This window comes from Choloepus didactylus, assembly GCF_015220235.1.
Source record: "Choloepus didactylus isolate mChoDid1 chromosome X unlocalized genomic scaffold, mChoDid1.pri SUPER_X_unloc1, whole genome shotgun sequence".
NCBI lineage: Eukaryota > Metazoa > Chordata > Mammalia > Pilosa > Megalonychidae > Choloepus > Choloepus didactylus.
Genome location: NW_023637621.1, coordinates 923,104 through 948,576, shown reverse-complemented (window position 1 = coordinate 948,576; position 25,473 = coordinate 923,104). Strand labels below are relative to the sequence as shown.

Genomic DNA, 25,473 nt, shown 5'->3' with positions numbered 1-25,473 from the left:
GCGGCTTCACGGTTTCTTTTGCGTTGTTCTAGTCCTTCCCGGACCTTTTTTAGGCTGTCTTCGGCGAGACCTGTGGAATTGGCATATACACAGCACTCTTCTCCTAGGGTGGCGCAAAGGCCTCCTTCTTTGAGGAGGAGAAGGTCGAGACCTCGGCGGTTTTGGAGCACGACCTCAGAGAGGGAATTGACAGAATTTTTAAGATGGGAAATAGCGTCTTGTAGGTGACGAATGTCCTCGTCAACAGCCGCCCGGAGGTGAGTTAGGGCGGAGCCTTGACTGGCTAATGCAGCGATTCCGGTGCCAGCGCCTGCAAGACCTAGGAGGGAGGCAATCGTGAGGACGGTGATGGGCTCTCGCTTTTGCAGGGGGGCAGGAGCTGCAGTTCTTTCCAGGCGGAGGAAGAAGTCTTCCTCGCTGTGGTATAGGACCCTAGGGATGAGGACAATCAAGAGGCAAGTTTCATGAGTTGTATTGAGGGTCAGTACGTTAAGGCAGGGGGTAAGTCCTGTAGAGGAGCAGAGCCATTGGGAGGAGTTATGAGGAATGAGAAATTTGGCAGAGCTGCTGGGAGATGAGTAGTTGGCACAAGCTGTGAGGTTGGGAGAGTTACTTGAGCGAGGGCAGATGCACTTTCCTGTAAAGGAGACTGAATGAAAGGTTAGGGGGACGGCAGAGGTATTCCAATTGCATTCCGAGGGGCTGTCCTCTGTGTTTTCTGAAAAGGAGAGGTTGGAGGCAACTGGCTCATACAGGGGGGAGGAAGTGGAGAGGCAAGGCCAACAAGAGGAGGTAAGATTGGGGTTGGAGGAATTCACTGAGGTGAAGGCCGCTTGGATAAGGTCGAGGATGGGAGAGGAGTAACGAGAGGGTGGCAGAAAAGGTTGGGGTGGTGGGGTTGGCGATGCACTGTTTGCAGCTGAGGTACGGCTTCCGGTCGCGCTGCTTGTACCTGAGGTGCGGCTGGAGGGCTGCGGCCTAGGGGGGTTGAGAACTTGGTTGGGACCTATGCCAGAGGGTGGTTTTACTGCAGTATTTTGGCATGGTTGGCTTGCAGCCTCCTTCTTTATGAGAATAAGTGATCCTCGGTCGGCTCCTTTCTCATAGATTCTGAAGCCCCAAGTTCGACCGAGTAACCAGGAGGGATCAGTGGGGAGCTGCACTGTAAGATTAAGATGTGTGCAGTTGCCTGTAGGTGCAATGTGGTGGTGACCTCCATAAATGCCCCAGTTAATGGGTTCATCAGGTGGTTTGCAGTTAAAGGGGGCCCATCTTAAAGTTAGGTAATGATCAGTGGCGTAAGGCTTCCAAGCAGTGGCTAATGTTTCACACCCCCAGTATGCACAGTAGTACTCGTTGGGGGAATTACAGTACGATTTTCCAGGATTTGAGGATGGGCACATGTAATATTGGGCCTGGGGATCACTTACCTTTCGAGCGCAGGTTTCTTCGACTCTGGAGACAAAGGTGGCGAAAGGCTCACTCGGCTCCTGGAAGAGCTTGGTGAATTTATTAGGCCGACAGGCGGAGCAGTTGGCAAAAGCTCGCAAGGCGATTCCCCGAAGGATAGGCCAAAAGGTGGTAGGTGCATTAATATAAGCAGATGCATTTATAAACGCTCCCGTGCCCAAGTAAGCTTCGGGGTGATGATAGACTCCAGTGGCTGCGTCTTGCTCACTTTGCCTAGCTGCTTCTGCCTGGAAGTGAGCACGCCAATCAACGAACTGGCCGGGGTTAAGGATGGTACGGGCAAGCGAGGCCCAGTCTTGGGGGAGGCAAAAGTCCATGGCGAGATCCTGCAGTAATTGGGAAGCGTATGGGCTACCTAACCCGTCCTTCTTGACGGCCCTGCGAAGCTGCTTGATAGTATCTGAGTCAATGGGATACCAGTCGTACGGTTTCTGTGGTGTGGGGGTAAGGTTAAGAGGAAAGCAGCGAAAAGCACGAGAGAAAGGAGGACGCGCTTGCAGAGGGCTTGGCGCGGGAGTGGGGGTAGGGGGAGCGTTGCCCCAAGGGTTGCCTTGAGGTGTAGAAGGCAGCCAGGGGTTGTTAGTCGGCAGGGTGGTAGGAGCAGCGGCAGCTGCCGGTAGCGGCTCCGAGGGGGAGCTCGCCGAAGGGGGAGGCGGAAGTGGGAGGCCCCAAGTGTCGCGAGGCGGCGGCGCGGTGGGAGTGGCTAAGGCATAAGATGGTGGACTAGCCCCGTCCTGTGAAAGGGCGGGGCCTAAGGCATAAGATGGCGGACTAGCTCCGCCCTGTGAAAGGGCGGGGTAAAGCGCATGCGGTTTCCGGCCTGGCTTAGGGCTGACGTCATCACTAGAGCACTTCCTCCCCTCAGTGGAAGAAGAAGGAGGAAGTTCGCCATTTTGGAGAGGCTTAGTATTGCTTTGTTTTCGGGGGGCGACTTCGAGCGCATTGTTAATTTGCTCGACTAAGGATTCTGTGTCTGAATCGTGGTCTACATTAGTATCGCTGTCTGAATCTGTTGACTGGGTTGATAGGGCCTCCTTGGATTTAGTGGGGCCTCGATCAGGGGGGAGGGAGCCTTGAAGGCAGGAGCGGACGGTTATTAAGGTGGGGAGCAAGCCGGGAGGGAAGCGCTTGTTCTCATGTTCCATGGCGTTGGTGACCCGATCAACAAGGCGATCATAAGTGACGGGGTCCCAAAGGTGGCAAGTGGTGAGCCATGGGTTAAAGGGCAGCAGGAGGTCCCAGTATACTTGCAGCTGCCAGACAGACACCTTACAGCGATGTGTGTCTAGGAGACCGGCCAGAGCGCGAACTTGGGGTGCTTGGCGTGCAGATAGACGATTACCCATAGTGGAGTGAGAAAAGAAGAAAAAGAAAAAAAAAAAAAGAGGGGGGTTGATTATTGAGTAAAGAAAATGAGGTAAACCGTGGTCGTGAGGCCGAAGGAGACGGCGAGAATAGAAGGCAGGAGCCTCTAGTAGTGAGAGCAGTTTGGGGGGGCGGTCGCAAAGAGGCACACCGCGCCAAACAAAGAAACAAAGACACAGAGGACTATAGCAAAGTAATGGAGGGGAAGAGGGAAAGCTACTGGAGGAAGAGCGTTAGGAGGAATGGGGGGACATAGGAAGAGAAGACGAAAGGTAGTCGGGGGCAAAAGCCAGGTTAATGCGGGAAAGGAAGAGCGGCCCGGGCGCGGAGCGGCGTGGGAGAGGCGGCTCCAGACGTGGAGCGGCGAGGGAGAGGCGGCTCCGCGGGGCGGCGAGGGAGAGGCGGCCCTTACCTTGCAGGCGAGGAGAAGGGGAGGTGGAGAGGCGTCCGGGCGAGCGGGTGGTTTACTGGACCGCTGCGTGGAGAGGACCTTTAATCCCAGGGTCGTGGGTTCGAGCCCCACGTTGGGCGCCAGTTGCGGTCGTAGTTAGCTCTTCTGGGGGGGGGTGGCGGCCGGTTGCTAAATCCTAGGCTCTCAGGACTGCTCGGAGGATACCGGCGGCGGGGGCTCTTTCCCGGAGGCGAGGGCGAGGCGGGGGACTTGGCCAGGTCCCCGGCGGAGGCGTGCAAAGTATGGAGGGCGGCGAAAAAGGAACAGGCGGGACACGTTTCTTTTAGGGTGAAGAAGCCAAGAGAGTTTATTAGGGGAGAGTACAAGCTTATATCGGGCGGTTTAGAGGGCGGGGTGGCTGTAGGGGTTAAAGGCTTGGATTGGTTCTGAGAGGGCGTGAAGGTTGATTGAAAAGGTGCAGGAGTTGCTCCGGTAACGAAGAGGATGGAGGGTACGGGTAAGGCACGGGGGTGGGGTTTTTCTCCGGCAAGCCCTCCCCAACGATTGTACTTTGGGGTGAGGAAATGGGGCCTGCCTCCGGCCTCACTTTCTCAGGCCTGGGGGGCTGTGGAGGGCGCTGTCGCCCGTGCCCACCACCCTCCCCAGGGGCTGATCAGGTCCCCCAGCCCAGGCCAGCCAAGTCGAAGCACGTAATCAGTGTCCCGCAGTCCTGGACCTTTGGTGGAATGTTTTCAACATGGAATTCTTGGATGGACCCTCAAATCCCAGCACACTGGAAGCTCTGGCTTCTATTCCTTCTTACCTCCCTAATTTCTCACTGGTGAGATTTAAATATGGAGCATTCCCACAGAACAACCAGAGAACACCTCTTTGAGAACTGCCTCATCCAATCATTTGCCTCCTTCTCTTCCCCAGGCTACCAGGGAAGCACAAGTAAAGCTGAGGTGCTTCTTCCTTGCATAAACTTCCCTAATAAAACATCAAATAATAAGGCAAATCCTTGTGCCGAGGAATGGAAGGTAGAGAAAACAATGGCACATAGGATCCCATCTTCTTGGTGAGTATTTTTGCAAAAAATGGGCATTTTCATCCCATTAATATACAGCAAAGCAAAAGAACCCCATGGAAAGTGAGTGATCAATAAGTGTGTCAGTCAGGATAGGCTTGGTGACACTGCAGTAACAAATGGCCCTGGAATATCAGTGACTCACCTACAACAGGTTTCTATTTCCCACTCATGCAATTATTGATAGACGGAAGCTCTCAGTTCATGTCATCTTCAGACCAGAACCCAGAGTGATGGAGGAGCCCAATAATGGAACATTGCCAGTCTCAGGCAAGAAAGAGAACAAAAGACTGGGTGAACAAAAGAACCTGTGGAACCAGGAGCCAGCTCTGTGGGTTTCTGATAGGAAGTGGTACACATTGCATGGGCTCACATCCAAGGAATACAGCCATGCCTGGGATCAGTGTCACCTCCACAGTCAGCGGCCGCCATGTTTTAAGTAATTAAAGAATCTGCTCTAAGGAGGAAACTAAAAGTGGTGACTTCTCTACGATTCACCTGGATTCTGCTAACAGAAGGTAAAAGATGGAAACTCCTGGCATTAACTGACTAATAAAAGACAAAAAATGCAATTAGAAAATAATGGGCTCTTGATTCAGAAATTTCAAGGGCAGCTTTGTACCAGGAAAGGGCTATGAAAATGTGCTTACTGACTTTTATTGGACTTGGGGGAATATAAACATTCCACTCTGCATACAACATAAAATCTAAGGTAATAAACATGTCCAAAGGAATTCTCCATCATACTTCTGTGATAAAAAAAGAAGCAATCATAGCTAAACTGAGCAGATGTCAATATTACCTATTTTACCAAGATGACAACAAAGCATCCCTCCCCCAAATCCCAGCAGTTACAAATTTTAATGCCCCATATTTTAATGATCTCAAACTAAAAATGTCAGGTGGATAGGGATTTTTAATTAAACCTACTTCATTAAAATGTCATAAAAATACCTCTGGTTACAAAATGGATCCAAGGATAATGATGAGTGGTTGAGAATGATGACATTCATGTAAGGCATATGTCAGTATTTTCCCTGAATATTGACACAATCCCAGTCTTCCTTCAAATAGTCATGTATAATTATTTGGGTCCAGGTTTCCAACTCATGCTAAAATCTCTAGGCGACCATCTATACAAGATAAAATGGAGGCACCACCTTTCCCAGAAACTGATGACTCCTTTGTATCCCCATCTGGTGGCTGAGATGAGGATCTGCTTTTGTTCCAGAATCAGTTGAGCCTTGGACACAACCAAGGAGCTTCTCTGCCTTGGCTTATGTTTCCTTCCCAGAATACTCCAGCTTTCTGTGTTTACATTGGCGTAGCCTGCCATGCAAGAAACATTCTGCTCCTCCAAGAAAGTCTCCACTGCCTGGTCTCTGCCCACCCTTGCTGCCACTACCACCCACAAGAAGAAGTCTTCATGGCAGGAGATGTGGAAGAAGTGGGTGCAATCACCTGCCTCCCAAATATCCCTTCTGGTCTCAGGCTCCCATTCCCACACCTGCCCGAGAGGTGGCTGCTGAAGGCTGACAGCTCAGCGCTTTCTGAGAATCACCTTTCACCTGCCCCCCATCCAGGGTGGCCCCTGTACAATGATGGGTTGCGGTTGCAGTTGACTCGTCTGGGGGGGGGTGGTGGCCGGTTGCTGAACCCTAGGCTCTCGGGATTGCTCGGAGGGTACCGGCGGCGGGGGCTCTTTCCCGGAGGCGAGGGCGAGGCGGGGGACTGGGCCCGGTCCCCGGCGGTGGCGTGCAAGGTGTGGAGGGCGGCGAGAGGAAACAGGCGGGACACGTTTCTTTTAGGGTGAGGAAGCCAAGAGAGTTTATTAGGGGAGAGTACAAGCTTATATCGGGCGGTTTAGAGGGCGGGGTAGCTGTAGGGGTTGAAGGCTTGGATTGGTTCTGAGAGGGCGCGGAGGTTGTTTGAAAAGGGGCGGGAGTTACTCCGGCAACGAAGAGGGTGGAGGGTGCGGGTAAGGCACGGGGGGGGGTTTTCTCCGGCAAGCCCTCCCCAACGGTTGTACTTTGGGGTGAGGAAATGGGGCCTGCATTCGGCTCCACTTTCTCAGGCCCGGGGGGCCGTGGAGGGCACTACCACCCGTGCCCCACTACCTTTCCTAGGGGCTGATCAGTTCCCCTGGCCCAGGCCCGCCAAGTCGGAACTCGATAACAGTGTCCCACAATGGGTCAATGCAGGGGCACAGGACACAGAGGTTACACCCTCTGGCCTCTGTGTGGGACAACTCAGGAGGACTCCACTGTAAAAGCATCACTGTTCTGCACCTACCTCTGCTCAGTCTGGCTTCCCTGACTCCCCCACAGGAGATGCCCCACCTCTCAAGGGCACATCCCAATACTCTTTCTGCTCATAGTTGACCACACAGAGGGGATTCTGACCAACACTCTGCAGGGGGCTGAATGGTGGCCCCCAAAATGTATGTCCTTGCTCATATGTGTGAATGGGACCTTACATGAGAAAAGGGACTTTTCTGATGTAATTGCATTAGGGATTCTGAGATGAGCTCATCCTGGATTACCTGGGAGCAAGAGGAGAACTAAAGCCAATGGCATGTGTCCCTCTGAGACACAGAAGAGGACACACACAGGGGAGAAGTCCACGTGGAGGTGGAGGCAGAGCTGGGGGTGATGCAGCCACAAGCCAAGAACACCTGGAGCCTCCAGGAGCTGGGAGAGGCAGGAAGAGCCTCCCTGGGGCCTCTGGAGGGAGCTCAGCCCTGTCCACACCTCAATGTCAGATCTCTGGTCTCCAGAACTGAGACAGAACATGGTTCTGCTGCTTCAAGGCCCCCAGTGAGTGGTAATTTGCTAAGCAACCTCAGAAACTCATACACTGGCATGTGGACACTTTCCCAGTCCTTTCCCCTGGAGGACACGTCAATGGGGAGTAACCATGATTAATATGGACACAGGAGCATGCAAGGACATGAAACGTCTCCAGAGCAGAACATGGCAAGCAACTTTCATAGCCATTTTTGTGAAAATAATCACTGAATATATAAAGTAGCACAGGCTCCTCTTTTTCATTCCATCTGCGATGGGTTCTCATTGATGCTGTAAAACCTCAGTAGCTTAAGACCATACTTACTTATTATCTTACAGTTCTTCTTACAGAAGTCCAAAATGGACTGCAACCTTTCAAGGGGAGGATCTGTTTGCTCAACTTTTCCAGCTTCTGGAGGCCACCTGACTCTCGGGCTTGTGGCCCCTTCTTCCAATCAGTCTACCTCTGCCCCTGTTGTCGCATCTCCTTTGACCCAGACCCTCCTGCCTCCCTCCCGAAAGGTCACGGTGATGACACTGGACTCACTCAGACCATTGAGGGCCAGCTCCCATCTAGAATCCTCAGTCACACTTGTGGGATGTCATTAGGTCCACTTGGACCATCCAGGGCCAGCTCTGATCTAGAATCCTCAGTCACACCTGCAAAGACCTCTTTGCCACATTAAGAAACATATTCCCAGGTTCCAGGGATTGGAATGTGGGCTATTTGGGGGCCATTACTCTGCCTGTTATTTATGCCTTTAAGTTATTTTTTTGCAGTGGAATATTTCCTTGTCTTCATTGTAACAATATCCAGTTACAGAGTCACTTAACCCAGACAGTTTCCTTAGAGCATCACCCTTGCTTCAATGTACTTGATACACTCTTGCCAGTTGTTGCAAGAGGAAGTAAATTTAAAACCATTTTGCATTGAATGCTTGTGATACTTTATGGAATGTATTTATCCATTGCTAGCATATATCACTTATGTTTACATCCAAAACACTCTGACTTTTTACAAAGTGATTCCAAATACTTGGAAACAATGTGCCATTTTTTTATATACATTCTTAAAGTATTTAGACACGTTCTTCCTCTTTGACTTTCCTGGTCTTACCTTGATTAAACAAGTTCCAAAAAAATGTATTTATGTTTTGTGATGTTTTGAAGCTGTTATGTATCCCAGAAAAGATGATGTTCTTAAATGTAATCCATTCCCGTGGGTGTGGACACATTGTAAGTAGGATCTTTTGGCGAGTAGGATCTTAAGATGTGACACATCTTATTCAGGGTGGGTCTTAATCCTCTTACTAGAGTCCTTTACAAGAGGATAAAAGACAGAGAGAAGCTCAGAAAGAAAAACCAGAGAAGTTGAGAGAGAATGGACACGCAGAAAACAGACTTCAGGCACTGAAGACAGAAGCTGGAAGCAAGGAAAACCGGGAGAGAAGGGAGAGCCCAGAAGACACCACCACGTGCCTTGCCAGGTGACAGACGATCTCAGGATTACTGGTAGCCGGTCTTCGGGGAGAAAGAATGCCTGTTGATGCCTTAATTTCGACACTTTTGCAGCCTCAGAACTGAAAGCTTGTAAGTTAATAAATCCCCATTGTAACCCATTTCTGGGATATTGCATTTTGCCAGCTTTAGCAAACCAAAACATATTGCTTCTTTGAAATAAACATATCCGTGTGCGTTTCTAGAAATTGGAATCAAGAGCCCACCATCCATGAAGTATTATGGTCTGGAAGAGAAGGCTGAGCTGTCATCAGCTTTCTTGCACCCTCAGGCTGGTGTTGTCTTTCTCTTTCTCTGAGACAAACACCCCAGATTGTTTCACCTGGTGGGAGTCAGGGGGATCCCCTTTGTTTGGGAGGGACAAGGTTGAGGCTGCCCTGTTGGCCGAGTTTTGGGAAGCCTCAGTGGCAGCTGCCTCTGCTCAAGCATTAAAGGAAAAATTATCCATCAGACAAGCTCCCAGGCCTTTTCTTGAGAGGAGGGTGGGGCTCCTGAGCTGTGATCAGACAACAGATGGCTCCAGTATTCATAAAAGTATCTTGCAAGGGGAAGGGGTCTTCTCTTTCTCTTCCAAACTTTGCATAAGGATTTTCCAGTGCATTGGAGAGAAATGGAGATTAGTATTTTCCTTTCCTTGTGTGACGGAGGGAGCTATGGTGGAAGTTTGCTCTGTGATATTGAGGTGACCTTGTAGGAAACAGAATACAACCAGGCACATCCCCACGTGCACCTCTGCTAATTCCATAATGGAAGTCCCTTCCAAGAACACAGAGATTGCAAGCAATAACCATAAACCACACCGCATAAACTGTATTTACATTTTAATGGCACAAACCAACACTAACCTAAGAAGTTATGGAATAGCATAAAAGCCACGGAGTGGCTTTTGCGGAGCACAAGCTGATAAACGATCATGGTATGAAGAGTTTACCTTTTTATACAGCAGAAACATTTGATTCATAACCAAAGGCTCTTTAATTGCATGCATCTTTCTCTCCCTGCAGGTAAGCTTTTGTCTTATGTGCATGGAGCCCTAAAGAATAAATCTTTTTGCTTTTCTCTTTGTTGCAATTTTTCTCCTCTAGAAGGTAGAGTAAATGCAAACATCAAAGTTTCCTTTGCTATATTCTTCATTAGAATAAAATCGTCCACCTGAAATTTTACCAAGCAACTTAAGAGTCAGGAAATGATTATTAATTGTACAACACGATAACCCTTCGGGGGCTGAGTATATGTGCTTGGAGAAGAAAATGCATGCATCATTTAGTGTAAAATAGTTCCAGTTCCCTTTTATCATATATAGCCGACATTTCACTATAGCTCTGTACTTTTGTTCATGAAAGAAGATTTGGAACAAACTGTCCCCACGGCAGGACAAGACTACCCTGAAATTTTACTCTACTTCTGGGGCTGCAGAGATACACATTCTATAAAATAATACCAAGTTCTGGTTGATGCAGTATTGTAAGTTCACCCTTTGAGAGTCCCTTTTTTGTTCTGAAACAAGAAATGGCAGGAAAAATAGACAAGAGGAGCCCATTTAAAATGAACATGATGACCCAAAGTGAGATAAATCTCTCCACACAGCACCAGACGAAGTGGAGAACTGAGCTGAGTTTGCATCGCTGGGAAGCAGGCAGAGGGAGCCAGAAGGTGGGCTTGGAGCCAGGGCTGAGGGGTGCTCCCCCACTCATGAAGCAGGCTGGTTGAAAGTGAGCCCCCACCACCTCCAGGAGCTATGGTTCCAGGAGGCATGAGAACACAGACATTTGGAGACCAGAACTGGAGCTGAGCCACAGCTGGCCGAGTGGGGCTGGGTCTGCAATTTCCCCTACCACCCCTTCATAGACCCAATTCTGAACCATGGGACCCAGCAAGGCTGAGCAAGAGAGAGTGGGCACCAGGGTAGGGGGGGGGCCACTCCAAAAAGAGCTGCTCTCTTTGTGTACATTATCTCCAAATCACGAGCCTCCTGAATCACAATAATATCCAGAGTCCAAGCGCCATCCCACTCGCTCCTCCTTTGCAGCCCCAAAAGCACAAGATTTAAGTCGAGATCCAAGGATCCAAGTCCTAGGAAGTGATAGGACATTGTAAATGACCCCAAATTTTTATCCTGGAGAATGTGCTGACCTTAAAGTTTCTCGTCAGTTGCGGTTTCTGAGCACGCTGGTGCCTGATTTGGATTTCTGTGATTTGCATGTGCAGTGATTTAGGAGGGTGGCAGCCTCACCCCTTGGCTTTCTTGAGGTGATGCCTGGTAAGCGTGCATCAGCCTGAAGCTGAGCAAACAGGGGCAAGGGGGATGGATACACTTGTCCAGAATGATGGCCCCAGCCTGCCAGAGCCACCCCAGCTCCACTTCTCAGGGACCCACAGAAAGATACACGGCCGGTGGAGCTCCTGCCGAAAGACTTCAGGAAGAACCGGCAGTTACAGCTAATCTGAGGTTAGGAGGGTGTAATTTAAGCAAGCTGCCTTAACAGAAGAGGCAATGTTGATTCAGGCTTCCTGAACTCTCCAATACAAGTGCTGACGGTCAGTCTCAACAGCCTGAGTTCTCCCTAGTGCATCCTGTGTAACCATGTAATTTCCGTTGTTCAGCTTTCACGTTGCACAGCATTACATCCCCTGCCTCAGCCCAGGAGGCTCCCTGCTCCCTCCCAGCTCAAGGGGTATTGGAGAGAATTCTGAGGTCTCCCTCCCCCTCCTGTTATGGATTGATTCATGCCCCCCCCCAAAAAAAAACAAAAAAAGTATGTTCAACTTCTAACTCATAGTCCTATGTATCTGAGATCATTTGTAAATAGGGTCTTTGAAGATGTCATTATAAGTTAAGATGAGGCCAAACTGATTCAGGGTAGACCTTCAACTGGAGTCCTTATAATCAGAGGAAATTTGGACCCAGGAGGAGGCAGATGGGGAGAGAGATGGAGCTGGAGATTGACTTACAGATGCCAAGGAGCCAAAGCTAGAACACTGCAGACTTGTGATCTCACTGACCCCAAAGTGAGACCACAAATTCCTGCTGTTTCAGCCAACCAGCTGTGGCAGACCAAGAGACACCCCCTCCCCCCCCCCCACTTTGTACCTTCCACCTTGCACCAGGTGAGGAGCAGCTAATCTGACTGATGGAAGCCAGGATCCCTCACACCTCACAGCAGGGTGTCCACTCCCAGCTTATCTCAGGTGTCCACACAGAAACATGCTCAAAATTGGCCCGGCATCCCTCACTTTCTCCATGATTGGAGGAGCCAGTTCACATCACGGATGGAAGCAGGAGGCCCTGCTCGAGGCCCTGCTCCAGGCCCCAATTATGCTTTGCCTTGAACAAAGCTGACTGTTGGGCCCCATGCCAATCTGCAAACCCATCTCTTGCATCTACCACCCACCAACAACATACAGCACGATCCCTTCTGTCACTGGGTACAAGCTCAATGGTCTACCACTGTGTACCTGATGCCCAAATAGCTCAGAAAGGGGACAGATCAGTCACTAGAGTATTTTGTTTCTGTGCCTTGCTTCTGAGTGACTGACTTTCCCACGTTGCCTTCTGGTGTTTTCCGATCTACACAAAGCCCTCGACCTTCCACCCTACTCTGTATTACTACTTGTCCTAAGAATAACGTCTGCAATTGAGATTCTTTCCTGGCCAGTCTCTGTGCTGAGCATTTTATGGAGTGATACTTCAACTTCATGACAGCCTAAAGATGTAGATATTAGCACCCCATTTTCAAAGAGGAGCAAGGGAGCTTATCAGGGACAAGGGCAACAAGCAAAATTTAAAGGAGCACCACAAATCTCAGTAAGTGAGATAAGTAACATTTAATGCTATATTCTTAAGAATCAAAACTAATGCAAAAAATTCATATGAACAAATAATTAACTTTTTAAATAAAAACAAGGAAGGGAGACAGAATCTGCCCCACAATGAACTTTTAAGACCCTGCCTTATCTACCTCCCCCTACCATGGACACAGGTGGGAGGGGTGTCCCTCTTACTGGTGGGAGAAGGGGATTGTGTGTACTTTATCTTATGAAACTCTGCAAAATTCTAAAGTTGGTGAGTGGTATTTTGTGATTAGGAAATTGTGGTGTCTTGTCTTTGCCAGTTCCTCAAAGCCACCCACCAGAGATCAACTTCCAGCCCAACAAGAACATCACATCCATGCATCAGGGAAAATGGGAATGAGAACAAATGAACCAGTTACTGCAGTTACCACCACACATTGCCAGGAACAGGAGGCTGGGTTGACCGGATGGAGTGTGTGGGAAAGCCTTCCCACACCCAAGAAGCACAGCAATGGAGAGCAGGACATGAGGGCAATCCACAATGACCATCTGTGTCTCCACCCTCAGACCATTGTCTAGGATGGGGGACAGAGAGGGATGAGGCATGGTGAACCTCACCTTCCTCACTGTTCCGCCAGCCTCCATGCACCCTGTGGAGTCCACATCAATCCATGACCAATTGGGATTTAAAAAAAAAATCCCTAACTTTCCACTTGGGTCTTCCAAGCCCTGTGCTGGAAGCTAGGGGCTAAAGCATCCCCTCCCTCTGGCCCTCTTCCATCTGCATTTATATTTAGCACTCCAAGGTGGTAGCCCGCTGAGCTGCATGACAGGGGCAGAGAAGATTCAGACACCCTGCGGGGAGGGGCTGCTCCTATCCCTTCTTTACCCAATCCCCAGATCCTGCAGCTGCTGCCTTCCCTCACAGTTCACGCCTCCTCTTAGCCCTGTTATTAGTTTTTCCAAATGATCTTCCATGGGTTCCCAAATAGTAGGCTTCCAGATGCCAAATCCCAGGCCCTTCACTCAGCCTTGACCCACACTTATTTAGCCCCAAAGTCTCCAAATAAACCAGGCAACTTTGCCAGGCTCTTGAGGTCAGTAGGATGGGAAATGGAGAAATAAGGACTAAAGACATCATTGGGTACTGCTGTGTATCAGTATCAGTCATATCAACCAAAGGAGCTAGCCCTGGATGGTGTTTGGGACTTAAACAGAAGGTGGACTTTTAGATCTTCCCAGAGTGGCAGACATTTGTTATGTTCATCTTTGGGTCTAAGAGAATGAAGTATTGAACCTTGTAGCACCTGAGGCTTGGTTTTCAACCATGAAATGGTTTTTGACCTGTGCTAAGAAACGTGTTTTGCTACCCTTCTCTTTTCCCAAGGATGAAACCAGATGCACGTTGAGTGTGAGATATTTCCTCATAACATCCTCAAAAGAGTGTTTATTCACACAAATATCCCCAGAAAACACAGTCTGCGGTCATGGGCAAGGCCAGTAGCTCTATGATTCTCCATCCACAACTCCTCTCCACATCAGCCTCTCCATGTGTCCCTGGAGTCCAAGGATTTCTTTTACTTGAGTTCAGATCACACCCAGTCCTGATCCTTTGAAGGGGAGAGTCTTTGTGCCCTGTAAGGGAGCAGAGCTCTGCAAAAGAACCCCACCCCACCCTCTTCCATGATCTCCCTCCAGAAGGAATAATGAAAACCTGGTTGTGGCAGGTGTCTTGTCTTTAGCTTCTCCAAAATGTCCTCAGTGATTATTGCAGAAGCTATGGGGAAAGTAATAAGCAGGAATCCAATGTGGCTGGATCCATGGGGTCTTAAGAGGTAGGAGACTCCCAAGAGAGGTAGAGGTGAGGCTGTGAAAATAAGATCTCAGATATGGCATGCATCTTACAGAAGGGAGAGTTTACTACAATAGTCACATGACATATTGCAGAGCACACCTGCAGACATCAGGTGGAGGGGTTTGTGGTGGCATGACTTCACAAGGTGGTGATGATTTTCTACTTGTCCAGGATGCTACCCAGCCAGGTAAGGGCCTGCACAGCCTTGCAAGGGGGTTCACCTTGACCCTCATATCCCAACCACACCACCTGAAACTCCGGCATAATCTCAAAGCCTGTCTTCCCCAAGGCACCTCACCTGGACCCAACATGCTGGTTCTGCCTTCAGTTTCTTCCCAGCCTCCTAACAATGCTATCTTCTGACACTGCCCATCACACACTTGGAGGCACATCATCGTTTTGTAAGGTTGACTGGTCTCAGGGGATGTACCGTTACCTGTCACCTGTGTTATAAGACCTGGAAATGATGGAGCATGGTGGCCCAGCCAGGACATACATCAAAGATCCAATCTGGTCTCATCTCCACAGAGAGAACCCCAACCCATCAGACTCCAAAAATAATGTTGATGCAGGTGAAGTCTACTAATAATGGGCATCAGGGACAAGAATGACTAAAGGTCATTGAAACTCCGGGACTGGATGTAGACACCTAAATGGCAGGTGAGGAGGGAATGAGGCAGCCTCCATCATCTTGCTGAAGACTCAGTCAAGGTGGACACTGGGTACGAGGTTGGAAAACTCATCATGTATGAATGTCTTGGGAAATGCTGGTCCTGGCTGGTAGGCTCACTCCCTCCCAACCCCTGTTACCCTGATCCAAATTAGTTCTCATCTCTCTCATCTCCAGATATACCTTCATTACACCCAGTATCTTCATCATCATGGTTTGGTGTGTTGTAGAAGGGTCGCCATGACATCTCAGCCCACAGGGTTTCTGGAAGATTAAGAGTTGATTTCAGAGCACTCTTCAGGAACATTTGTCCTTGAGTTCTCAACACACACAACATGCCCACCTAACTAGCACCTTTGGAGACCTCTTGTCCTTCAGATTTAGGTGCCATGAAGGAGGATAGTCCCTCTTTCCAACATCCCCCTAGAACCCCAAAGTCAGTTGTCTTAGATCGAATTCCCTAGTAGTAACACCTGAGATGAGCATTCCTGTGCAGATGATTTATTGAAGGAGGACCTTCAGGAGAAGGGAAGGGAGTGAAGCAAGATGGGTCAGAAAAGGAATCCGGGAAAACATGAAAATTCACCTGAAATATTACTTCACCCTCTGTGGGGACATTTGGAGTTTGAAAGACACCACAGAGTTTCCCACTTTTTGTCCAAGAAGCCAGGCTCTTGCACTGCCATATTGCACCTTGCATTGACCATGGGCTGCCCTCAAGGAGAGCTATTGCTGAGCCTTCCAGGTATTTCAAGGTGATGCAACTCCCATCAGCTGAGGGCAATTCCCAGGAGACAGGGCACCACCAACACCTGGAAATGAACATGCTTCCCAGATCTGGGTGGGCTCCAGCTCTGTCATACATGAGACTTGTGTAGTTTCCTACCATACCAGCATGAGCTATTTATACAGTATGGAACTGCTCATGTAACTCCCTCCAAGTTGTGAAGACCAAGTCAGCCACTTTCACCTGAGGCAGTAACCGAATATACAATGGATTAAGTTTCTGTTCATGGAAGTATGGTGATTTGAACCAGTGTTATTCACCACGTTCCTCATTCTTTAGGGATCATGATATCTGACCATGTAGCTCCCACATAGTCTCGCTGCATCGTTAGTCTTGGGAGAATTGTTCTTTTGAGGCTCTTTAAGATATTTGGGTATTAAAGGAGATATACAACTTATGAGTTTCCAATTGATGTAACAAATGACCACAGGAAAAGTCCACACATGGGCAGGGCTGGTTATTTCTGGAGGCTCCAGGGGAGAATCTGTTTCCTTGTCTTTTCCTTGGCTCATGATTCCTCTCTCCATCTTCAAAGCCAACGACTTCAGACTGAGTCCTTCTCACACTGCCACCTGTCTGATTCTCTCTCTCGTCTCTCTCTTCCACATTTTGGGACCCTTGTGATGTCATGGGGCCCTGCTAGAGAGTCCAGCATACTCTCTCCCTCTCGTGGTCAGCTGCTTAATGACCTTAATTCCATCTGCAACCTTCTTTCCCCTTTGACATGTAACATAACACAGTGCAGTTCCCTGGGATTCAGATATGGCACCTTTGGAAGCCATTATTCTGCCAACCACCTACAGTAACATTCTTCCTACTTCACTGAAAGGCATACAAGAATTTACTGATCTCCACCATGTATTCAAACCCACGGAATCATTTCCTTGAGGTTAAAAAAAATTGAAATAACCTCTTTGGTCAAAAATAAATCAATAGATTCAAAATTGTCTGGAGCAGTACAGAACAAATACTCTGTTTTAAGATACTTTCTTCAGTGAACCAGTTATAAAAACAGCCATCTTTCAGCTAATAGTTGACTTTATAACCATTAATTAATCATCACCCCCAATGACCCAAAAGGAAGAGAATAAAGTGATTTCTAAATGAGCCATTTTCACAAATAGTAAAATTCTCATCAGCTAAGGCCTGGGTTGTCTTGAGAGATGAATGAAGGGTTTAGTCCCAACACTTAGAGTCTAAATTTTTTTAAGGCAGGTTTGTAGGTTTTATTTCAATAAAAGGTAAAAGACAAATTTAGTTATTGATCATTTCCCCTAAAATATAAACTTAAATTTACCACATAATAAATAAAATAAATGTGTTGTTTGTATGTAATTTGGTATTTTGTTCTTTATATACTCATGTGTATTCACCAACTGAATAAAACCACTTTTTTGAGATGGGTACAGTAAGCATTTTATGACACTTTTCCATCTTGCAGTTGATCACAGGCATAAATTCTTTAGGGAAAAGTGAATAAATGCAATATGATGCAAAGAATATGCAAAGCTTGGGGAACTTAGCCAGCTTTATAATACTCATAAATTAATAAAAAGTATATGCAAAGGCTGGAGAACTTAGCTGCTTTTATGATTCCTGTAAATTCTCCTTGAAGAGTGCAATGGAATGTTCTTTTACCTTCTGGGGCTGGTAAACACTTGTTGAGGCATCATCACAGTTAACTAACAGGTTCTGCTTACAGGATGCCTTTTTCTTAGCAGGTTAGACCATTTTCCTAACATCTGATTCTAACTAATCTCTGTCATATCCCAGCCACTTAAGTGACTTCTTTTACTGTACTTTTAATTTTTTTAATTGAAATATATTCACATACCATACAGTCATCCAAAGTGTAAAACAATTGTTCATAGTATCATCCTACAGTTGTGCATTCATCACCACAATCAATTTTTGAACATTTTCATTACTTAAAAAATATAGATAAAAATAAAAGTAAAAGGAACACCTAAATATCCTATACCCCTTCTCCCCCGTACTATTCATTTACTTTTTGTCCCCATTTTTCTACTCATTTGTCCATACACGGGGTAAAGGGAGTGTGAGCCATAAAGTTTTCACAATGACACAGTCACACCATATAAACTATGCAGTTATATGAATGTTTTCAAAAATCAAGGATACTGGATTACAGTTCAGTAGTTTCAGATATTTCCTTATAGCTATTCTAATACACTAAAAACTAAAAAGGGGTATCTATATAATGCATAAGAGTTAGCTCCAGAATGACCTCTCGACTCCATTTGAAATCTCTCCTCCAGCCACTGAGACTTTATTTTGTTTCATCTATCTTCCCCTTTTTGGTCAAGAAGGCTTTCTCAATTCCATGATGCTGGGTCCAGGCTCATCCCCTGGAGTCATGTCCACATTGCCAGGGAGATTTACACCCCTGGGAGTCATGTCCCATGTAGGGGGGAGGGCAGGGAGTTTACCTGCCAGGTTGGCTTAGAGAGAGAGGCCACATCTGAGCAACAAAAGAGGTTCTCTAGGGGTGGCTCTTAGGCACAATTATGAGTAGGCTTAGCCTCTCCCTTGCAGTGTTACTGTACTCTTTTAAGTGTGAAGACCCTAAAGGATGGAAAACAGAAGTGGCAGACCCAAAATCAATACGTAATTGCCCCTAAGTAGAGCTTTAGTGCATAGACTTCCCTGAGAGCAGAAAGCCACCAATCCCAGGTCTGCCAGTTTGGATGTATTGTGTCCCCCAAAATGCCATATTCTTTAATGCAATTTTGTGGGGGCAGATGTATTAATGTTGATTACCTTGGAATCCTTTGAGTGTTTCCATGAAGATGTGACTCATCAGCTGTGAGTGAAATGTTTGATTGGATAATTTCCATGGAGGTGTTACTCCACCCATTCAGGGTGGGTGTTAATTGGATCCCTGGAGTCATATAAAGGAATTCACAGACAGAAGGACCTCAGAACAGCTAAGAGTGACATTTTGGAGAGTAACTTTGAGTGACATTTTGAAGAGGAGCTGCAGCTAAAAGAGGACAAAACGCCCCAAGAGCAACATTTTGGAGAACTCCATTTTGAAACGCCACCTGGGAGCAAGCAGATGCCAGCCATGTGCCTTCCCAGCTAACAGAGGTTTTCTGGATGCCATTGGCCATCCTCCAGTGAAGGTACCCAATTGTTGATGTGTTACCTTGGACACTTTATGGCCTTCAGACTGTAACTTTGTAACCAAATAAATCCCCTTTATAAAAGCCAGTCCATTTCTGGTATTTTGCATGGTGGCAGCATTAGCAAACCAGAACACCAGGAAACACAGCTATGTGTGGTTTGGGGGCAGGGGGAATTCACAGGAAACCCTCAGGTGAGCAAGGAAGGGGCAGCTCGAGGCTGTCCCTGCCTCTGAGCCAAGACACCATTGGAATCAGGCTGTCAGCTGAGGACTGGTGGAACCACGTGTGATGTGGCATTGTATAGGTGCTGCATTTTTCATCAGGACAACACAAGAGCCACTTGCTTTTTCTCCATCCTTCAGAGGCTGCGGATGATGATGGAGCATCTTGGGACCACCATGCATGGAATGGCCAAGTTCCACCATCTTGTTCCACCTGTTGCCCTGGCTGGTGATGAGAAGGGCTGCCCTTGACTGTGGACCAGTGTCTGAGACAGAGAAGGTGGCAGGGGTGACCCCCATCCTTTTCAAAGTTCTGCTGCTTAACTTATGAGTGACTCAGAGCACAGGTGATGTGGCTTTCCATGTGCTCCCTCTAGAGGTTTATTCCCTCACACCCTCATCTCTGAAACCTTGGGAAAGGGGGAAAATACCCACCCTCCACTCCTCTTCCTATTTTAGCCCAGAGGTAAACCCACCCATGCACACACACCAATGTACCACCCATCGTTAAACTGGTGACCATCCTGAGAGGAGAAAATAGGCTGTTGGAGAGCAAGTCATGCCCCCCCACGGAGCACATGTTCAAGTCCGATCCCCAGAACTGCAGGTGTGAACCCATTGGTCAACGGGACTTTTGAAGATGCTATTAGCAAAGGTGAGTCCAAACTGAAGGAGCATGAGCCACCATCCAATATGGCTGGAGTCTAAATAAGCAAAGATACTGGACACGGAAGTGGAAGCCAGAAACCAGAAGAAGTCAGAGAATGAGGCAGATGGCCATGTGTTGAAGGCAGAAACATACCCAAGAAATGTCAGGCAAGGCAGCGAGCCAGTCCCAGAATGATGCAGTCCCCTGGAGAAAGCATAGCTTGTCAATACCTTGATGTTGGAATTTTGGCCTCCACAACTGCACAATAATAAATGCTTGTCATCTAAGCCAACTAGTGTGTGGTATTTGTCATAGCAGACCTGGAAAACTAAGACGTGACTAATGATTTTTGCCAGGAGAAGACTTTTTCTCTAAAACAGGCTCAATAGGACATCCTTGCAGACTGTAGAAAAAGGGAAATGTAGCTTCATCTGTTGGTGACCAAAATAAAGGAATTTTTGATAAATAATTTGAAAATAGTGGTTAGCTATTAATATCAAACTAATTTTCACTTGAATTAAAAAGTTAAGTGCATAAAATAAAGCAAGGAGAAAATGAGAGTAAAGTGCTATTACTAGACTAATTGATTCTAGAGTGGAAATATTTTGATATCTACTTGCAATAGATAACTTAATAAAAAAACAGAGAGATTCTTTTATTCTAAACTGATTAATTTAAAGGCAAGAAACAAAGCATTAAAAAACATAAATCATTTGCCATAAATCTGACATACAAAAGCATCATCTGCTTAATATACTCAGAACTCATTTTCACCATTCAAGGAAAACAAATAGGAAGACAAAGAAACAAAGGAAGACAGGAAACAAAGAGCAAGGAAGACAAATATCGTGGACAGCCAATAGGAAAAAAAAATTACAACTGATTCTTTAAATTAACCAAAAAAAACCACCAAATATTAAAAATTAGATATGAAGCTTCATCTTAAACAGAAATTATGAATACACTATCGGTGCAAATACAAACACCCTTATGGGAAGAAGTTGAGTCATTTGAAACAAACATAGCTTTTGAAAGCATGTACAGTTCCGCTTTTAGAAATAGAAATCCAGAGTCAGTATGAGGCAGATACTTAGAGATTTGGGAAAATGTAGACCAAGACTTTCTTGACAGCCTTATAACTGCAAAATCCTTGGAAATGACCCATATATCCAGCCAAAGAGTATTGGAGGAGATGAGGGGCAGATATTCCTTAAAACAAAGACATCATTGCCACTTTGACTTTCAAATATGATTTTCTTTACCCTACGGTAAAGCATGAAAGAGAAAAGGGGGCTGGTCCCTAAGTTCCAAAATGTGCATCCCCAGAGCAGTTCTTGGGGACCTGAGCACAGAGTTTTGCAGAGTGTGGGGAGCCAGGGGGCAGCAGCTGTCCCTGTCAGAGAGGAAGGACATGACACGTGAGCAGCCCGTATGCAGGGGCAGGGGGAGGTGGGGAGTTGGGGGGATCCAATGGGGGAGGAAAGGACCCCATTAGCCTGAGCATTCGCTCAAGGGGGGACCTAAAGAGGGGTGTTGAGAATGGCCAGAGAGAGGCCCAGAGACAGGTAGTTGTCCTGGCTGGGACAGGGCGTGGGACGTCCCCCAACCCTTAGATCAGCCCCTGCCCACCATCGGGGTCAGGCAGAATCAGAGGGAAGAGGCAGCAACACCAGAGCTTGAAGCAAGGACCTGCCCCCTGTAGGGGTCTGAATCATGCACCCCCCCACACATCCCCCCAAAAAAGTTCATGACCTCCCGGAGTCTCAGAATGGGACCTTATTTGGAAATAGGGTCTTTGTAGGGAGACGTAGTTAAGATGAGGTCATCCTGGACTAAGGTGTGCCCTAATGCAGTAAGAGTGGGGTCCCCATAAGGCCATGGGAATTTGGACAGAAGGACACACAGACAAAGAGAAGGTCATGAGAAGTCAGAGGCAGACAGTGGAGTGATGCAGCCACAAGCCCTGCCAACCCCTTGATGTCTGACTTTTGGCCTCAGAACCAGCAGAAAATCCATTACCATTGTTTGAAGTCACCTGGTTTGGAGTACTTCCTTACAGAAGCCCCGAGAACCTCATACACCCCTCCCACCCCCAGGTGTAGTGTGCAGGGCTCCATCTCCCCAACACAGGCTGCAGACAGCACTTGGGATCTGAGTGAGGTCCCGAGCAGAAGTTCAGGCTGCACAGCCCAAAGCTGGGGGCTCTGCCGGAAGCAGTGGGCAGGGTCTCTGGATGGCCAGGAAGCCACCAAGGGAGGTGGGAGGGCAGTGCAGCCCTCAGGGCACCCACCACCCTGGGGTCTGTGCACTCGTCCACAGTGATAGGTCTGCACGGAGGCCGGCGCCTTACAGACCCGGGATGTTAGCCCTGCACACGCAATGGGGGCCTTGCAAAAGCGAGCAACGAGGGGGCCACCTCCCATTGCCATGGGGAGATGGCCGAGCATTTCAGGCATGCAGGGGGAGCCCTGGGACTGGGGGGACGTGGGGAAGACGGGGAACCCGGGGGATGCAGAACTGACCCCAAAGAAGTGGGGCTTATCCCCAGAAAACCTGGGGTCACCATAAACTGAGGCTCCTGAAAATACCAACACCCCACCTCGGAATCACAGACCATCATTGCTGGGTTGGAAGAATCACAAGCAACAATCACAGAGGCTTTCTGGTTGGTGTGCGTTGTGGCGTGTAGATGCCACACACAAGCAGACACACACAGACATGCATATACATGGGCACACCCCGTCCCACACTCTGAGGACATCTGTCGGAGTTGGTGCAAGGGCCATGAGTAACAGGAGCAGATGTCACTTCTACTCTGTACAGATTGGGTTTCGATTGGGCCGAGTGTATCTTTTTAGAAATTGAAAAAGAAACGTGGTGCATCCTGGAGCTGCAAACTGCGCACCGGGTGGGGGGGGGTGTGTGTAAGGGGGACTCTCTGGGCCCCATCTTCCCAATTTCGGGGTGACTAAGGTGAGGGGCCACCCCAGGGGGCGAGCAGCCCCGGTCTCCAGTCACCGAGACACCGAGGTCAGCAGACAGCCCAGACCCAGGTGTGGCTGGAGTGTGGCCCGACCCCAGGACAGAGGCCGCGGAGGAGGGGACAAAGCCTATGGGGTCCCAGAGGAGAGCGGGGAGAGGGGCGCGGGAGCCACGGACCCAACCCTGGGCGGGGAGGGCGTCAGGGGCCACCGCAGTAGCCTGGGAACCCCTGCTGGTGGATGGGCCGGCAGGAGGCCTGGCCTCACCTATGGCATGGCCAGGCTGGGGAGGCGGCGGTTTCTGTTCCGTGCGCAAGTTCTAGAAGGGGCGGGAGTAGTAACCCCGGGCTGGCGGTGAAAAGAAGACAAAACGCTGCAGGGTGAAGGTACACACACATCAACACAGACGCACACAGCTGTAGACGCATACCGTTCCCCGGACCACGACCCTCCCCGTCCTCAGCCGCAGAAGCCCCGTTCCATGTCCCTCTGCGCACGCTGCAGTGCTCCGTGCAGACAAGGAATTTCCAGGGTGCCTCCTCCCTCAGCCTCGCGGGTACCTCCTCCCTCAGGCCCCAGGTCTCCAGGGCGCGCAACGTGCCCAGATGGTCCTCAAAGTGCTCAGGTGCTCCCTGCCTCCTCCGCCGGCCTTTGCCTAACACGCCCATCCCGAGCCTGCACTCCAGCCCCCTCTTCCTGACCCTGCCCGGGGTCGCGGGGCCGGCCCGCGAGGAAAACACGCAGGAAGCTCAGTGGCTTTGAAGCCCCGCGCGTCGCGCCATTTCACCATGCGCTTGGCAGACGGATGGACTCCGGGGGAGACGACCCTCTCCAGACAAAGAGCGACGGCCCCCACCTTTAAAGGGGATGCAAATCACTTGGAAGTCCAGTCTGGGGCGTTTTGGGTGATCATAGGGTGTGAAAGCCACGTGGCTCTTTCCAGATCAATTTTCATACCTGGGAAGAAAAACTGTTACTGAATTTTCTGGCGTTCTAGGAAAAATGAGGGTGCCCTACATATAGGGGGTGCTCAAGGATGTTTGTGGATAACAAAGATGAGAGCCAAGGGGAAAATTCCTTGCATTCTTTGAGACCAAATCTGGTGAATAAGAACAGGAGCCATTAAAACAGTGGCCACGAAGCAGCCTAAAATCTCTGGGCATTCACTTTCACACTAGGGGAGCCTGAGACCTTCCCCAAAAGAGGCCAGATTTTAAAAGGAAAATAAAAGGAAAAAAGTCAAACAAGTAGCCATGAGCGAAATGTGATCCCTAAATCCTCAGGGACCTGGTTAAATTCTCCAAGAGGAAAGTGGCAGGAACACACCTGCTTTCTCTTCTGAAAGTCACGTCATTTTCTTCACTTGGAACATGTCCAAAGCCTCCTATGAATGCAATGCTTGTTAAAGTTTTAAAGGATTGATTGGGTCCCCAAACCTGAAATTAGCAGCAGTCAGCACATCCTGACATAAGGGGATACCTTGCTTTAGGGAGTTTGTTCTAGCAAGAGGTGTTCCTGAATAGTCCACACCTAAGGCAAAGGGAGATATTTCCCAACTCTGTCCACAGAAAGCATCCTTGCATCTGACTGCCCAGGACCACTGGTCACCGAGCTGGGCCAGACAGACCCGAGATCAGGGGGCTTTTGTGCAAGGCTGTCAACATTAAAATGGAAGACGTTATCATGCATACTGAACAACATGCATGAATCATAGGTCCCCACTCTTTACCCCTTTAACAGGGACAACAAAGCATTTAAGAAAGAAAAATCATGACAAATATTGTCCTGCTAACAGCCCGGAAATAACAGAAACTCACCCAAATAAAACCTGGATTCACAGTGCAGCTCGAGACAGTGTATTCGTCCCAAAAGAAACTAGATCATGTAATCTGTTTGTTTGCAGACTATTGGGGATTGAATCGTGTCTTCCACAAAAAATATGTTCAAATCGTTTGGATGTGAAGCATTTGGAAATAGGATCTTTGAAGATGTCATTATTACTTAAATTGTGGCTACATTGAATCAGGGTGGGTCTTACTCCATGTGACTCTCTTACAGAGGAAACTTGAACGCAGAAGAAGCCAGAAGTCAGAAGAAGCAGAGAGAAGAGAGAGATGCAACAGAAAACTGCCATCTACCAAGACAACTACCAACCCCGGGGAAAAACACAGCCCTGCCGACATCTTGATTTTGGACATCTGGCCTCCAAACTGTGAGACAGCCAGTGCTTGTTTCAGCCAACCCGTTGTGTGGTGTTTGTCTTAACAGCCCTGGAAAACCAAGACACAACCCAGGAGAGCTCTTTGTTGTACTCTTGTCCAGGACACTCACATTCACAATAGCGTCACCCCAATCTGTGCAGACCCCCCATTTCCCAGCCCCAACATTTCCAAGAAAACTGGGTGAGTGTTTCCAAGGGATCTTGCTTTGAGGCAGAGCTTTGTGGTGAAGAAGTTTGCTTGTTGGTCTGGGAGATGATTTTGGTATTTTAGTGGAGATTTTTCACCCTGGTGACTTCCTAGGGAGACCAGTGCTTTTTGTAAAAGTGGGAGCTGACATCAAAAGTGGGTTGTCATTTAACTCTGAGAACAAGGCAAGTTTCCAAAGTAAAAGAGACATTTTGCCCCAGTTAGTTCTCTGGGAGCTGGGATAATCTCAATAACTTTCTACTCTCTGCAAACAGGACCAAAAGGAAGTACCCACTTAGAACCAAATACAGGGTCAGAAAGTCATTTTTATTGAAAAACTGTCA

General features: G+C 48.3%; 1 protein-coding gene across 1 annotated transcript in view; it reads left to right on the top strand.

Annotated features, from left to right (window-relative positions):
* The window catches only part of DHRSX (dehydrogenase/reductase X-linked), a 393,706-nt gene extending 372,264 nt beyond the window's left edge, over positions 1-21,442 (top strand). The window contains exon 7 of the mRNA XM_037824590.1: positions 21,354-21,442. Within this exon, the coding sequence (XP_037680518.1) occupies positions 21,354-21,442 (89 nt within the window). The remainder of the gene's footprint in view (positions 1-21,353) is intronic.
* The last annotated feature ends 4,031 nt before the right edge of the window (positions 21,443-25,473 follow it).